The sequence below is a fragment of the Camelina sativa genome, chromosome 16, assembly GCF_000633955.1.
Source record: "Camelina sativa cultivar DH55 chromosome 16, Cs, whole genome shotgun sequence".
NCBI lineage: Eukaryota > Viridiplantae > Streptophyta > Magnoliopsida > Brassicales > Brassicaceae > Camelina > Camelina sativa.
Window position 1 is genome coordinate 7,787,717 of NC_025700.1, and position 15,645 is coordinate 7,803,361.

Consider the following 15,645-nt stretch of genomic DNA (forward strand, 5'->3'; position numbering starts at 1 on the left):
TTTCTCATCCTCAGGCTGAAGAGTTATTTTGTACCCCTTTGGCAAGAAGGTATTAAAACCCAAAAGCAAGTCGTCATATCCCTTGAACAAATCTTTCACTTTCCCTATGACGCCATTAGTGTCAACTCTACAACCAACACGAGACATAAAGAAATCAGGACATTTCCAGCTGTGAGAAGAAACAGCAAACAGAAGGGAACAGCAAGGAAATTACCTCTGAGCTTTGAAGTCCTTCATGACTCCAAGGAAAGTTTCATATTTCTCTTTGTTGTCTTGAAACATGTCCTTGACAGCTTTGAGATATGTCAAAGCATCACCTGTTGTTAGCCCTCCTCCACCAATCGTTAACGGCCTACCATTTCTGCATTAAACAAATATACATTAAGTTGCTTTCCGCATTTACTTCAAAACAATCGATTTAGTTTGCCCCTTGGAAAACTACAATAATTTAGCCTACGCTTTTAAGGTAACTAACCCCAGGAACAATTATACAACTCAACTCAACCTAGAAAACAGAACTAAACTGCATTCAAAAACACGTTTACGCCAAGAACAGAACTGCAGTAATTTTGCTTAAGCCTATAAGGTAACTACCCCCAGGAACAAACCATAGACCTCAAAAGATAAAAAAGACTCAACTCAACCTAGGAAACAAACCAAAGCATGAAAATTTCATAATCCCCACAAGCAATAAGAATATCTAACATCAGCCTACACAATTTTTTGACTTCCGTACAAACAAAAAAGCATAGTCAAAAAAGAGAATTTTGAAATCCAAAACAAGAATCGAGACAGCTTACGTTTCTCCACGAGACGAAAGAGTAGGTCCTCGTGCTTCAACGTAAACCTCTTCTCTAACCCTCTTCATCTCTTTAACAACCTTTTCCACCACAATATATGAAATTAACAAAAAAAAAGATTCAAAGCTTCACAACACCAAACTCAGTAATAACCCTGCAAACAAACAAACAAACAAAAAAAAAAACAATCACAAAATTCAAAAACTTCCCACTCGTAAAGAACAAACAACAAAACCAGATCTATCGCCTCAAATCGAAACCAAAAAAAAAAAAAAACGAGACTTTAAATCATATTCAAACCTTATAGAAACCGGATCACATTCGTCAAAACTACAGAACCAAACTTGTTCGTTTCTTCTGCAGAAGAATAAGATAAGAAAACCACCATAGACAAAAGAGTGGATCGCCGCCGTGAGTTTGCCGGAGAAAAGAGATACGAATCTTAACAGAGAGACACACAAACAACAGAGAAAAAGCAAACAAAAAAAATAGATTGCTTCTGATTTGGATCTCTCTCTCTCTCTCTCTCTCTCTCTCTCTCTCTCCCTATGACTCTATTATCTCAAATCTCTCTCTCTCTCTCTCTCTTTAGAATACGAATAGTTTCGAATAAGAGATTAGCCGTAAAATCAAAAAAAAAAAACAAAAAAAAGGACAAAGCTTTCAGAGCAAACAGAGGGAAGAGAGCGAGAGAAGGAGATGGAGGAGGAGCCTGTTTATATATATATTTATATATTGTTTATAAATAAATTATGAGTGCTTTTAGATTCAGAGATGTTTAATGTGTTTATGCTCTCTTAAATAACATATTGGCATGTGTACTCATGCATTAATATGATGATGATGATGATAAGATTAAGAGGATTTGGGTTACAAATGGATTTCTCTCCTTAATTCCTACAGTCAAACTAGGGGCATAATCCTTATCCCCTACAATTACAACTTTGGGGATACAAATCCTTTTGTGAAATTTCTTACCATTTTATGTCATTTTTTACGAAAATAATAAAATCTTTTACTATTTATAGGAAATATAATTATATTGTAAAGACTTTAAGAAAAATAATTTTTAATAATGCTCTAAATATTTATAGCATTATGATTTTAATATGTTGACTATTATTAATTATCAAACAAAGTTGTTGTTTATTTCTTCTTTGATTTAGGATCTTAACAAAATATAAAGAAGAATTAATATTTACTATAATCTTTAAACATATCACAGTTATTTTTTTTTCTATTTTTTTTACGGATGCTTTCGATATGTCAATATGAAATATCGTGTTTTTCAACACGTTTTATAGACAAAAAAAAATTAATTATAGTACAAATATTTAGGTTCTATTGGTAAAATGTAAGACCATCAACATCAGTACCAACTATAAACGTTGCTCAAAATAATATATTTTAATTATTTTCTTTAAATATTATTATATATTTAAATAATAAATCTGTAAAAAGAAAATTGACCAATCATAAACTGTCATACCTTGGAGAAACGATTCTTCCAATGCTCAATGGAAAAATGTTTCTCACTTTTTGGTTTGCTTTATTATTATTATTTTTTTTAAATTTTTAATTAAGAGTATCTTTAAGAATAACGACTAGTGGACATGCCCTAAGAAAACTCTAGACACGTAACTTTTTTTTTCTAGATTATAGATGCAACTCGTGTTATGTCTATTGAACAGTTGGTCATTCTTAAAGTTGGGATCCTTGCTTCAAGGTTTCCTTCCAGTGTGATCTTGCCAGACAAAGAATAAGCTTCATAAATCGGAGTCACACCGTAGACTATAGTAGGTCTTGGTGTCCAAGATAGTGGGAGTTTTACATTGAATAACCATTGGACTAACCTCCTCATATTGGAGTTCCAGCTAGGAACAAAAAACATTAAGAATAAGACACATGGAGAATACACAAATGGTGTTGTTTAGGATGCATATAAGATATATTACAACCTGATCGGAATTCGCTTGAGGATTCCTAATAGAGTAGGAGGCACAGAGTGCAAAGAATTTCATGGGAATAGATGCAGAAAAACTTCCCTACCGCACAAAAGACAAACAATAATATTACACATATATAATGAAACCGAGAATGTGGTATTAATTGTTGGATTGAAGGAAAGGGCAGACGGATCGCATTATGTACAAGGAACGTAGTGGAGGACTATGTTCATATCAAATCTTTAATTAATATTGTTTTTACGTATCTATAACTAGTAAACTGTTAAAGAATATTGTAAAAGAGCAAAAAAAAAAATGTTGCTTGAAAACTATACAAAAAACTGAAAATATATTTTCTGGTATAGCTTTTATGATTAATAATTTTGAAAGTGGTCAGTCTCGTCGATTCACAAGTGCAATAACTGCATTTGCACACGGACACTAAATTTTTGTGATATTTTCATTATATACTAGATTATAACCCGCGGTATACCGCAGAGTAAACTTTATTATTTTTTTGTTTTTGTTAATGTACTATTTTAATACTAATTTTGCTATATACTCCTTTGTTAATTTTAGTGATTTAATATATAAATCGTGGTATACCGCACAATAATTTTTCTTTACTACAATCTTAATTAAATCAGTTTGATTCGACATATTTTATATTTGTGTTGTTAAAACATTAAAATGAGGATTTAACCTGTATTGAAATATCATATTAGTGATAGTTTATTTTTTAGTATTATTAATTCAATCATGTAATGTCATATACAGTAAAACCTCTATAAATTAATAATGTTGGGACCAAGACATTTTAATAATTTCTAGTGATATTACTTTATCAATAAACTAATAATTATTTATTTATAGTGTAAATAAATAATTATTAATTTATAGATATAATTTTAATAGTATTACTTTTAAAAATTATGAATTGAGACAATTTTAACAATAATTTTGTATATTCAAAATTTTATGGTATTGGAATTGCATTTGTAATATTTAGAAAACATTATTAACAATAAATTACAAATACAATAGACAAATTCACTTATACACATGACATACATAAAATTAAATTTATGAATAATAATATAGATTGTTGTATTTTAATAGTCAATCAAACTATCAAAATGTAAATGATGCATATCTAAAAATTGAAAACTTAAAAAAAAATGTAGCTATATTTATGACATGTTAGAAAATATTTTATATTATTATAGTTTGAAAATACAATATAACAGTTGTTTTGTAGATATGAGCTTTAGGAGAAACATATATTATATTTTTTTTCTTTACATACATTATATATATATATATTTACATGATTATTAATTTATGATATTATTGGGACCATATTTTACATGGGGGTTTCAGAAAAATTATTATCTTATTATCTTATCGAATTTTGTTATTTTTTACACTGGCCCGACTTGGGACTGACAAAATTTATTAATCTATAGTATTTATTAATTTATAGAGTATTAATTTATAGAGGTTTTACTGTAACCCGTCATGTAATATAACTCGTTTAGATTTATTAGTTATAAATTATAAACTTCTTAAAATTTTATAATTTACTATATACAGTAAATTTACTATATATGTATGTTGAACACACACTTTTTATATTAATTGAGTAATATATGTTTGTTAAAACAAATTCAAATCACAATATATGCAGGAAAAATATACCTTTTTTATTAATTTTACGTATTATATGATGATTCACTACATTTTAATTTTAAAATCAAAAGGAGATGATAGGAGAATAATTTTTTTTTAATTTGGAATAAATCTTCTAAATATCTTTATTAATTATAAAACATTATATATATGAATATTTAAAATATTTTAATTGTGTTTGATTATAAAGATAGTAGAGAAAATTAACTAAACTTGTTTGGATATGAATATAAGCATTAAATATCATTAAATGTAAAAACTTTGCAAAAAACATTTTTGAGCAAAAACTGCTGCAAAAATACTAGTATAGATTTATATATATGTATATATATATATATATATAATTATGCTAAATCTATATCTAAAAAAATCCTAATTTTTAAGTTTGATTTCGAGTCCCAAACTTAATAAACAAATGAATAGACCCAAAGGAATACAAAACCTAATGTATTTTACTTCCCTTTTTTTTTTTTTTACATATTTTACTTTTTTTATTGATATTTTACCAATAAGACACCCTGAATGTTAATCTTTTTTTGTATTATGTACAATTTAGCTTCGTTTCCTATATGGTCTGGTCATTAGAGACCATGTTATTCATTTTGCCATGTTCCGAGCGCAGGGCTAGAATGCCATTTTGGGAAGAAAAAAAAATCTGTGTGCCACTTTGTAATCTGAGTGCCACTTATAAATGTGAGATCCCAAAATTATCCTTAATGAAATTACAGACGAATTGGTACAACTGAGAAAGAATTGAACAACTAGTACAAATAGTTTAACTGAGTGATATACGTCAAATGGTACAACTGGTATAACTAAGATGTACTACGATAAGTACAAATGATACAATCAAAGAGATATAACATTGGGTACAACTGGTATAACTGAGAGATAATAGAACAACTAGTACAACATGTATAACTAAGAGATAACAGTACAACTGAAACAAATGGTATAACTAACAAAATAAATAGGACAACTGGTACAAATCGTAAATCCTAGCGCCGCCACCCTCACTAACTCGTCTCTGCTTGCCGATTCTCCGTCGTGGACTGTCTTCTTTTGCAGCGATTGTGCACATATCTCACCCAACCTTCACTTGATCTCCCCTCTTCACCACCAACTCGTCTTCCACCATCTTTACCGTTATTCTCCACTTCTCTTTGTAATCCTTCTCTTTTGTTAACATCGCCACAAATCGCCATCTCCAATGTAACAAATAGAGAATCAAGATAAGCTTTGGCTATAGCGGCACACAGAACAATAAGAACAAGAAATCTGAGAGATTCAAAGAAAAACTAAACTTTTTGTTTTCTCAGATCTGTAGATCTGTCGGCCAGAGAGAAAAGAGAAAATAAATTATTAAGTGTTTGAAGTAAAATAGGGTAATTGTAAGTATAACGTATGAGTTTTTGGTATTTTCAATGTATTTTAATTTAAAAAAATAAATATAAGTATAACAATGGCATTCACGATAATTTTTTTCCACAAAGTGGCATTCTAGAGATTGATGGTTCCCCTTTTTTTATTTTAGTACTTCTCCCCAGGTAGAGATTATTTGGTAAAAAAATACTTGAAATTTCGTAATAGATAAATTGTCTGAGAACGTCTTCCAACAAAGGGCGTTTGGTTTAGTGGTATGATTCTCGCTTAGGGTGCGAGAGGTCCCGAGTTCAATTCTCGGAACGCCCCATAAATACATTAATTTTTTCATTTTTTAATTCCTAATGGGCCAGATTTCACTGAGGCCCAGCGGGGTCTATCCCAGTATTATATATATACAGTATTCGTAATTCAGAATAAGCTACGTATTTGTGAATCTGAAGAACCAACCACACACATTAGTTAAGTAATCAAAAGATGTCAATGTTATCATAAAGAACATCAAACTGAAATCTCTTTTGGTTTTGACTATTATAAGATGTCTGATTTATAAAATTAACAAACAAACAAAGGAGGAGTCTAATTTGATGATTGTGTTGTCTTCTTTCTCTTATTGGTAAGTATCGTAAAATACATATTAGATACATGTTGATTTGTCTCTTTCTCAACAAACAAAAAATGAGGTATATTTATAAAAAGTGGATTTATATTACATCCGATTTGATTCGTCGTCATCTATAAATAAAATAGATATAAAAAAATCCGTTAAAAGACACTACAATACATATTTAGAACAGAGATATGTATGGCTTATGTATGTAACACAAATGATACAAAAATAAAGAGACTTGATGAGATGGTTTTATCTAGTTTGGAAGTTAAGAGTTCTGATGCAGAAGGCGAAGATGAATGCGAAGAAGACGGTGAAAGCAACAAGGACGGCCGCTACTGGTCCCATAAAGTCAGATTTGAAACCATAATGGTCATCAATGTATTGTTTCACGGTAAGGCCAGGAGCACCTCCAAGAACTTGGATAGGTGTATCAACGTCACCGTACTGCGACACTATCAATCCGTAGACGGTCCATGCCACAGGGCAGATCCAGTAGTACCAAACCCACCATTTTGGGATTTTGGGTCTTGGAATGAAGAAACCAGAGAAAAGGTTGAAAATACCGTAAAACGCTGAGGCGAAAATGGAAGCGACTTGTTGGTTTGGTGTGAGGGAAACAGTCATCATGCCGTAGTAAGTCCAGTAGAGAAATGAGAAGTAGCTAACGAAGAGGAACCAGAAGAACTTTGCTGCTTTCCACTCGAAACCAACCATGGCGTAGACGATGAGTGAGTAGTAAACGGTTTGAACAAGAACATAAGGAAGCTCACAAGTGACTTGAGAGATGGCATATGGCATAGCTGAGTACATTCCTGCTGCTCTTTCTCTGTAAAACACAGTTCTCTCCACTGCAACCATAGGTTGTACCGTTGAACAGTTATTGATTCCCACGAAAATAACCGCGGCGTACAATGCTCCTATGACCATTGATAAGTCTCCTGCGGTCGACCTGTTACCTCCTATTTGCCAGAAGATGGTACCAATCAAGAGAGATGTTGCTAATGTGAAGATAAACCGGACAAGATTGTAGTCTGGTGATCTCCAATACGTCCACCATTGTTTCCATAGGCATGATTTGAACTGTCCCCATGTGTTTTGTGAGAATTGTGTAGCGAAGTAAAGATCTGATGCTCCTGCTGGTGGTACACTGAGTTCTTTAACCAACGCTTTGTTTCTCCTGCATTGTTACGTTATTCATTAGTACTTATATTTTCATCAATCATTCAGAGAGGCAATGAGCTTGAGAAAGAAAGAACTTAAAACTTACTGGTGCAAGGCGGAGTTCTTGTACAACTCAGCAAAGTCAACACTAAGCTTAAGCTCAGCGGCGAGTGAGCTAGCTTCAAGCATCCAAGTAGCCGGGTTATATTTTTCTGGAATCTTGGGAACTCCGGGAAAGGCTTCGAAGTATTCCACAACCTTGTGTGAGTTACGACCCAATGGACCTGCGTAGATCACTTGTCCTCCTCTCTTCATCAGCATCAACTCATCAAAGGCTTCAAAGATATCAATGCTAGGCTGATGGATGGTGCAGACAACGGTTCTTCCAGTGTCAACTGTGTTCCTTACCGCTCTCATCACGATAGCCGCTGCTCTAGCGTCTAGTCCAGAAGTTGGCTCATCCATAAAGATGATGGAAGGGTTAGCTACAAGCTCCACTGCAATTGTAAGTCTCTTTCTCTGCTCCGTGGAAAGCCCGGTGACACCCGGTAAACCAACGATGGCGTCCCTAAGACTGTCCAGCTCTACCAATTCCATCACTTGATCCACAAACATCATTTTTTCCTCTTTGCCAACTTCTTTAGGAAGACGAAGGAAAGCAGAGAAGATCAAAGATTCTCTGACTGTGACTTGAGGGGAATGTATATCAGTCTGCTCACAGTATCCTGAGATTCTAGCAAATGTTTCTTGAACCTTTGGGAATCCTGATATTCTCACGTCTCCTTCAATGTATCCACCAGTTTTCCTTCCAGCCAAGACGTCCATAAGTGTAGTCTTACCAGCACCACTCACTCCCATAAGCGCAGTCAAGACTCCTGGCCTAAATGCACCAGTCACACCTTTAAGCAGTTGCAGTCTTGTTTCTGTAACTCCTTGGTCTCTCATTTCCTGTACCATCAAAAAACATATATACATTTAGTCATCTATTTCTCATTTAGTTTGGTGTGAAGATAGATTCAAGTAAAGATGGTTACTCACCGCAGGCATGTCAACAAAGTATCTGACATCGTCAAAGGACATAGCCAAAGGAGAGAAAGGAAGAACCATTCCTTTAGTATTGCCTGCACCCCTGGATGCTTCAGACGCAGAGTCCCTACTCACTCTCCCCATTGCGACCTCTCCTCCTGATAAACAGAGAACAGAATGAGACAAAAGTGTAGAAGAAAGAAACAAATACATCTAAGTAGAGTAAAGAAATGCACTTACTTCTGTTCCCATCAGCAGTAGACAAAGATCTACGCATTGGATCTTTCCTCTGATCCGCGTCATCATTTTCTTCCTCTGGAAGTAAACCTGCCTTCTTCCCAAGAGCTGTAGTTTTCAAAGGAAACATTATTATTAGTAGTCTGTTGTTTTAGCTTTTGGTGAATGCAAGACGAGAAACTTACGGTTGAGAACGGTAAGTGCCAAGGTGAAAAGAACGTTGAAGAGGACTGTGAAACCAAGCAAGGCACCAACTGAAATCCAGTACCAGTTCTTTTCATGGTAGATATCATAAGTATTAAGCACCATGGTTCCAAGCCTTGTTTTGCCGTCAGAAGCCTGCAGTTTCCAAAAAAAAGTGAGACTCAGAGCTAAATGATATATCTTTGTAAATGCAGAATAAAGCAGTAAGTACACTCACCAGTTTGTTCATCCATCTAGGTGCAAACAATTCATTGACAGTTAAACCGTTGAAAGCGTAGGTAAGAGGAGATATCCAGTAAGCCCAACCCCACCAGTCAGGAATCTCGCCTTTCGGAATAAGGAAGCCTCCAAGCAAGAAGACGAGAAGTAGAGTGAGAGCACCACCAGTATTAGCAATCATCATGGTTCTGCAAACAGAAGCGATCAACCTAAAGAGGGATGCAGCCATTTGTTGAATCAGAAACACAAGGAGAAACTGCTTGAAGAAGCGGCTCGCGTCAGGTGCAAAACCGATGGAGTAGTAAGTCACCACCATCCAAGCCGTTGATTCGAAGATTGAGGTTGGAATCCCGAGCAAGAAAGTGGGAAGTGTGAAGGTCCATGATGGATAAAACAGGAGATCCCTCTGTTTGTAAAACACTGGGAGTCTTGAAACCATCATAGCCATCTCTGCAAACCCATTAAACATGTTGATGATCATTCCAAATAGCAATGCTCCTACGTAGAGGTTAGCATCAGCCTCGTTCTTTGTGTCCATTTCAGTTCTGAGGAAGAGTGTGCACGTGATTGCAGCGATGATGATGATCTGGACAGTCTTGAAAATGTAGAAGAATGAGTTTCGTTGCATAAGCAGCCACTCTTTGTCCCAACAACTCTTGAGAAGCTCCCTCTTTGAGACAGAGTACTTATCGAACACAAGAGCCGCTTTGTGGCCACGAGACTTATCAAATGGTACTGCAAGTTGGTTAGACATATCTTTCCCAACATGGAAACTCTTGTATCTGCTTGCAAACTCTGAAACCGGAATGTAGCGGTAAGGTCTGTTATGGTCAACCCAGTACTGTTCTTGATCTTTCTTGGAAGTAACCTCTTGCAAGAAATCAGCTGTTCCTTTTCTCTCAGGACACTTGAACCCAAAGCTCTCAAAGAACTCAAGAATGTTGTCTCTTGGTCCTTGGTACACGATCTGACCTTCAGACAACAAGATGATATCGTCGAATAAATCAAAGGTCTCAGGAGCTGGCTGGAGGAGAGACATGAGCACCGTTGCGTCTGTGAGATGAACGATCTGTTGCAGACACTTGACGATTTGGAATGTGGTGGAACTGTCAAGACCAGTGGATATTTCGTCCATGAAGAGTGTCTTCGTAGGACCAACGATCATCTCACCGGTTGTGACACGTTTCTTCTGACCTCCGGAGATACCTCTCATCATGTCATCTCCAACTATAGTGTCTTTGCAAATGTCAAGCCCCAAAATCTGTTTTACAGAACAGAGTCAGTATAATACACAAAGAAGTATTCTAGTTATTTACTTTGGTTATATCGTTGTCATACATAAAACAAGGAAACTAAAACAGTCTATAACAAGATTAAATTCGGTTTTGGTTTATAAAAAAACGGTTTAGCTCGGTTCAATGTTTAGAGTATAAGATGAGCTAAGTTATAAGAAGAGAGGTGAGACTCACTTTGAGAGTATAATCAGTGACGAGACTGCTCTTAACACCTTGAGCAGCTGAAGCTTTCATGAAGAGATCAACATCAGCTTCAGGGAATATCCCAGCATCCTTTTCTCTTCTTGCAAGCTCATTCAACAGATCTACAAGAAGGTATCATCAAACCATTAAACAAAACTGAATCTTGAAAACAAAGTTAATTTCAAGATTTGAATATTCACTTACCATAACGAGTACCAACACCTTGACACCTAGCAGAGAAATCAAGAGTCTCCTTAACAGTCATGATACCAACATGAAGATCGTTCTGACTAATGTAAGCAGAGGTCTTTCTTGGAACAAACTCATCGAGACGGTGACCATTGTAAGTTATGTCACCACTAACTTGGAGGGCTTTATCGAGTTTACCGGCTAAAGCCAACAAAAGAGTGGTCTTACCAGAAGAAGGAGGACCCAACAAAAGTGTCATCCTTCCAGGTTTAAGGACACCAGAGATATCTTTAAGGATCGTAAGCTGAGCTTTCTTAGCAAACTGAATACCAATCATGCCTAGAGCTGACTCTCCCATGTTCCTCACCACATTAAGAAGTGTAGGTAGAGATCTGTTACCAGTGTAGCAATCAGCTTTGATCGTCAAATGCTCGTACCTGACTTCAACTGTTGGAAGCTTGATACCAACTCTGTCGATTCGGTTTCTCAGCTTCGTCAAGATCCTCTCGTTATCTTGCTCAGCTACTTTGAAAACCATGTCAATAAACTTCTGACGATCTTCACCATCGAGTTTGGTCACGTCAACTTCTTTGCTCATTAGCTGATTACCGTAGACATCATCTTCGACAACTGCGTTCATGAGAGTGGTTCTGAGACGGCTGTACGTTGGTAGTTTCTCAATGGCTGCCCATTTAAGAGCTTCTTCGTCGTCATTGACTGATTGAGTTCTTCTTGAACCAGCTGAGAAGATATCTTCAAGGTTTCTACTTGCTCTGCTTACACTTCTGCTTATGCTTCTTCTCAAACTCCCACCACCTCCTAAAGGTGGAATATTTGGATTGTAATCCATCCCTTCCCCAAAAAGTTTTTGTCTTTTAGATTTTCTTGGCAGAAAAAAAAAAGTTTTAAGTCTTTAAGAATGTAAACTCGGTTAGGAGATACAGAGAGAGAAGAGAGGCAAGAATGAAGAATGAAGAGTTTAGAGAAGGAGGTGGTATTAGAAAATGAATATATAGGGGAATGAGGAACATCAAGGTGGACTTTTCTTTGTTATGGACTGACTATTCATACTTTGTTGAATGAAGTAATCAAATAAGAGAAAATACTAAGAACTAGTGGCATAATTGGTTTGAGATTTGAATAGAGTTTAAGATTTTAAATATTAAGTAAAATATGTTGTTATTAGATCAAAATTTTGTTAAATTTTGCTAAAATTTAGTGTTATTAGTTTGTGATTTTTAAAATGTCATTTAAAATTTTAACAAATATGGGTTATTGGATTCAGAATTTTATAAAGTCATTAAAAGTTTTGTATTATTAAATTAAAACAAAAAAATTTAGGATTGTTAATGTATTTAATTATTATGTTACTGGTTCATGATTTTCTACATTTTTTTTACAAAATAAAATCATGAAAAATATCACAAAAATACAGAAATGGTTTGAAAATTTTTATAAAATTTTAGAAAACTAATGAACAAAACTATAGAGTACTCTTTAACAATTTTTAAAAATCTTTCATCTAATTATTTTAATGATTTTCTTGAAGTCTTTTGACTTCTTTATAAATTAAAATACAATAACATCCCTAAAAAGTCGTGTGTTTTTTATATGCAAGATAGGCTTTATTTTATTCAAATACGACGGCTCTTTTTAACGCATATTTTTTTATTACAAAGATTTTTTTTTGTTTTTGGTTTGTAGATAATGCGACGACTCACTTTTAACGCTTGTTGTGTTTTTTTTATTACCAAATATTAGGTAATAATTGAAAAGCTTTGAACAGTTCAGATTTCAAAGTCAACAAAGATGACCCCAGTTAGTTACGCTACTAGTAAGTGGAGGAGATAGATGTGGTTAAATTAGTAAAAGTCTTCCTTGTGTACCTTTTTGTAGGTAAGAAAAGAAAGAAGGACCGTTGTTTGGTAAGTCGTTGTGTTTAGGAAAGTGGGAAATTACGGAGGAAGATGTCATTCACACTTGACATTTCAATTCACATTTTGTGTGGAAAGAACGGTTCGTTCAAGTTATTTGTGTGTTCTGGAACATGAGAAACTTACGCATGAAGATGTCATTTACGTACCGGTGACGGGAATAAGTTTTAAGTGCTGACTCCTCAATCTTCTTTATGATAAGAAGGCTCTATTGACTTTTTGGCTTCTTTCTTTCTCAGCTAATCTTGATTAGTGCTCTGTAATTTGGTATTAGTCATTCTCTAATACACTGGTTGGGACAGCCAGCTTCTATATCTTGATGCCCTCAGCTTCTTGAACAATGTTCCAGGTTGGTTTCTTTGTGCAAATAAGCTCTCATTTTCTGGTTACAATTCTTTCAATCTTTTTGAGAGAACAAATGTCTGCTGCATTTTTATCCACCAAGCTTTCATTTACATTTCCTCAAAGAGAACAAACTTACATTGCTCTGAGCTTTCTGTTTTCTAAACCAATCTTCTTTGGCTCGTCTTCTTTGTCCAACAAGCTTTCATTTACATTTCCTCAAGAGAACAAACTTACATTGCTCTGAGCTTTCTGTTTTCTAAAGCAACCTTCTTTGGCTCGTCTTCTTTGTCCAACAAGCTTTCTTTAAGTTTCATGTTTTCAGTTTTTGCTTCTTCAACTCTTTGCTTTCCTACAGATCCCTCCATCTCCTCCTCAAGCTCCTAAGGTCCCTTATTCATACTGGCTTCTTCTTCGTCTTCTTCTCCTTTCCTTAAGGTTAATCAAATTCACTGTGCCACCGTCCCGATTTTTTTTCACACAAACCATCAAATGAAGTTTAGCTGTTCACACTCAGTCACAGAGTTGACAAACTCATTCTGGTTGTTTCCTAATCTCAGTCTTCACACATTTTAAATTAGTTTTCAAATGTATCTTTTGCGGCCAACTACAAACTTTAAATCTGGGCTCCACAACGATGAAGCTACGGTCGCCATATCAAGAGCATCTCCTCCTTCGCTTCCCTTGCTTCAAAGATACTAACCTCCAGATCCAAAATTAAGCGTTTCATAGCTTTGTTGCTTTCCTCTTCTTCTTCTTACAGTTTTCCAACTCAAATGCAAGTTCCATCTTCTCATTCAATAGGTTCTGAAAATAAGATGTTGCAGTCCTTTTATTGACCAAAGATGTAACCTTTTCCTCTTGGGCGGCTTCAAGGTCATATCTTATTGACACAACATGCTTTTCTAGCTTACAAGGTTCTTCATTTAAAATGCACACTTGGCGTGGTGGTAGAGAGAAGAACTGAGATGACCGGAGGCATGCTGCCTTCTAATAGACTCAACCTCTTTCTTCCAGAGTTTTCGTTTTTGTGAAACGCTTTAATTCCCGCCTATTCTCAGTAACTCTACTCGCCACGATGCTAAGCTGCCAACACCTGTCTATTCTCATTTGCTACAAAGAGCCTCCCATCAAAACAGTTCTACATCAGTAAGATAAACCACAATGTCACAATCACATCAAAGGAACAATCAACCAAACAAACAAGCTTCGATTCCAACTCCATATACAAGCTTTTAACTCACTAAAGCTAAAACCAATATCCAAACACTTTTAGCCGTGCTTTGCACTGAAAATCATGATTTGCCTACATATCAAGATCCATCTCAAGTTTAGATTATCTCTTAAATCATTACATAGAACATAAGCATCTAAACTAATAGCATAGCAACTAAACTATATTGAAAACAAAGAACCATATTCATCAGAGAGACACACACACACACACACAAAAAAGCAAAGACCCACAGAAAATTCAAATTCAAGCTCAAATTGGTTCAACCAGAGATTTCAATTGACTTAACTTGAACCTTCTTCTTCATCATCCCCACTTTAGGCACACAGTTACATTCAAAACTCCATTCTCCTCCATAGAAGCCATAACCTGATACAGTAGAAGGGGAAGGATTTGACACGCGTAAAGTTGAACCGATGGCTGAGATCAGTTGGAGCTCAATCACAAAATCAACACAGAATCAATACTTGGATCTGTAAAACGAGGATGAATCCTCTAATTCATCTTGTAAGGACCTCTTAGGGCTCTTCATAGAGGATGAATCAAAGTTATACAAACCCAGAACTAGAGAGAGAGAAAGCTAAAATATCTAACAAACTTCAACAACTTTTACATGAATGATCCCAAAATCAGTCTTTGAACTCCCAACTGATCGATTCCACCACCTTACACGTGTACACTCCTTCCCCTTTTACTACTGTATCATACATCTTCACTTTCTCCGGTGACCTAAACATGAATCCCCACAGTCGATCTCCAGAGCTACTTCTACTAGATGTTAAAATCTTTCGGAACATTGGAAAAAAGAAGATAATCCAGAAAACTTTAGAAGCGGTGCAAGGTTTTTTTTTTTGGGTGTTTTTGGGCCATAATGGGCTTGTAAGGCCTAATTTTCTGATATGAGCCATAATCTTCACACTGATTATTTTATTTATTTATTTGTAATGTATTCATATCTCTTGTAAAGTAGAATTGTGAAACTGTTCAATGTTATTAACATTTTTTGGATATATTTTGGCGTTCGAGGATATTCACATTTTCTTTACTCAAAAATAGGCTATTCATAATTACCTTCAACCATATATAGGATTTTTTGACATAGATTAGACCACAGGATATCAATATTATATATGATTAATTTACGCCACGAATGTTTGCAAAATTTTAAGTGTTTTTTTTTTTTTTTTTTA

General features: G+C 35.0%; 2 protein-coding genes and 1 non-coding gene across 7 annotated transcripts in view; 1 reads left to right on the forward strand and 2 right to left on the reverse strand.

The window, feature by feature from the left end:
* The window catches only part of LOC104750124 (paired amphipathic helix protein Sin3-like 5), an 8,619-nt gene extending 7,033 nt beyond the window's left edge, over positions 1-1,586 (reverse strand). For 2 of the 5 annotated variants that reach the window (XM_010471874.2, XM_010471872.2), the window contains exons 1-3: positions 1,101-1,586; positions 801-954; positions 339-361 (exon numbers count right to left, since the gene is read on the reverse strand). In XM_010471874.2, coding sequence (XP_010470176.1) covers positions 339-361; positions 801-868 — 91 coding nt within the window. In that variant the 5' untranslated portion in view covers positions 869-954; positions 1,101-1,586. The remainder of the gene's footprint in view (positions 1-338; positions 362-800; positions 955-1,100) is intronic. The other 3 variants (XM_010471875.2, XM_010471871.2, XM_010471873.2) reach the window with 2 other exon arrangements.
* TRNAP-AGG lies at positions 6,056-6,127 on the forward strand. The gene has a single exon. It is a non-coding gene; the product is annotated as a tRNA-Pro (tRNA).
* LOC104750125 (ABC transporter G family member 36) lies at positions 6,479-11,929 on the reverse strand. The gene is made up of 8 exons (XM_010471876.1): positions 10,961-11,929; positions 10,748-10,878; positions 9,277-10,539; positions 9,041-9,194; positions 8,859-8,963; positions 8,631-8,776; positions 7,699-8,540; positions 6,479-7,608 (listed from the first exon to the last, which is right to left on the reverse strand). The coding sequence occupies exons 1-8, from the start codon at positions 11,793-11,795 to the stop codon at positions 6,681-6,683; spliced, it is 4,404 nt and encodes a 1,467-aa protein (XP_010470178.1). The 5' UTR covers positions 11,796-11,929; the 3' UTR covers positions 6,479-6,680.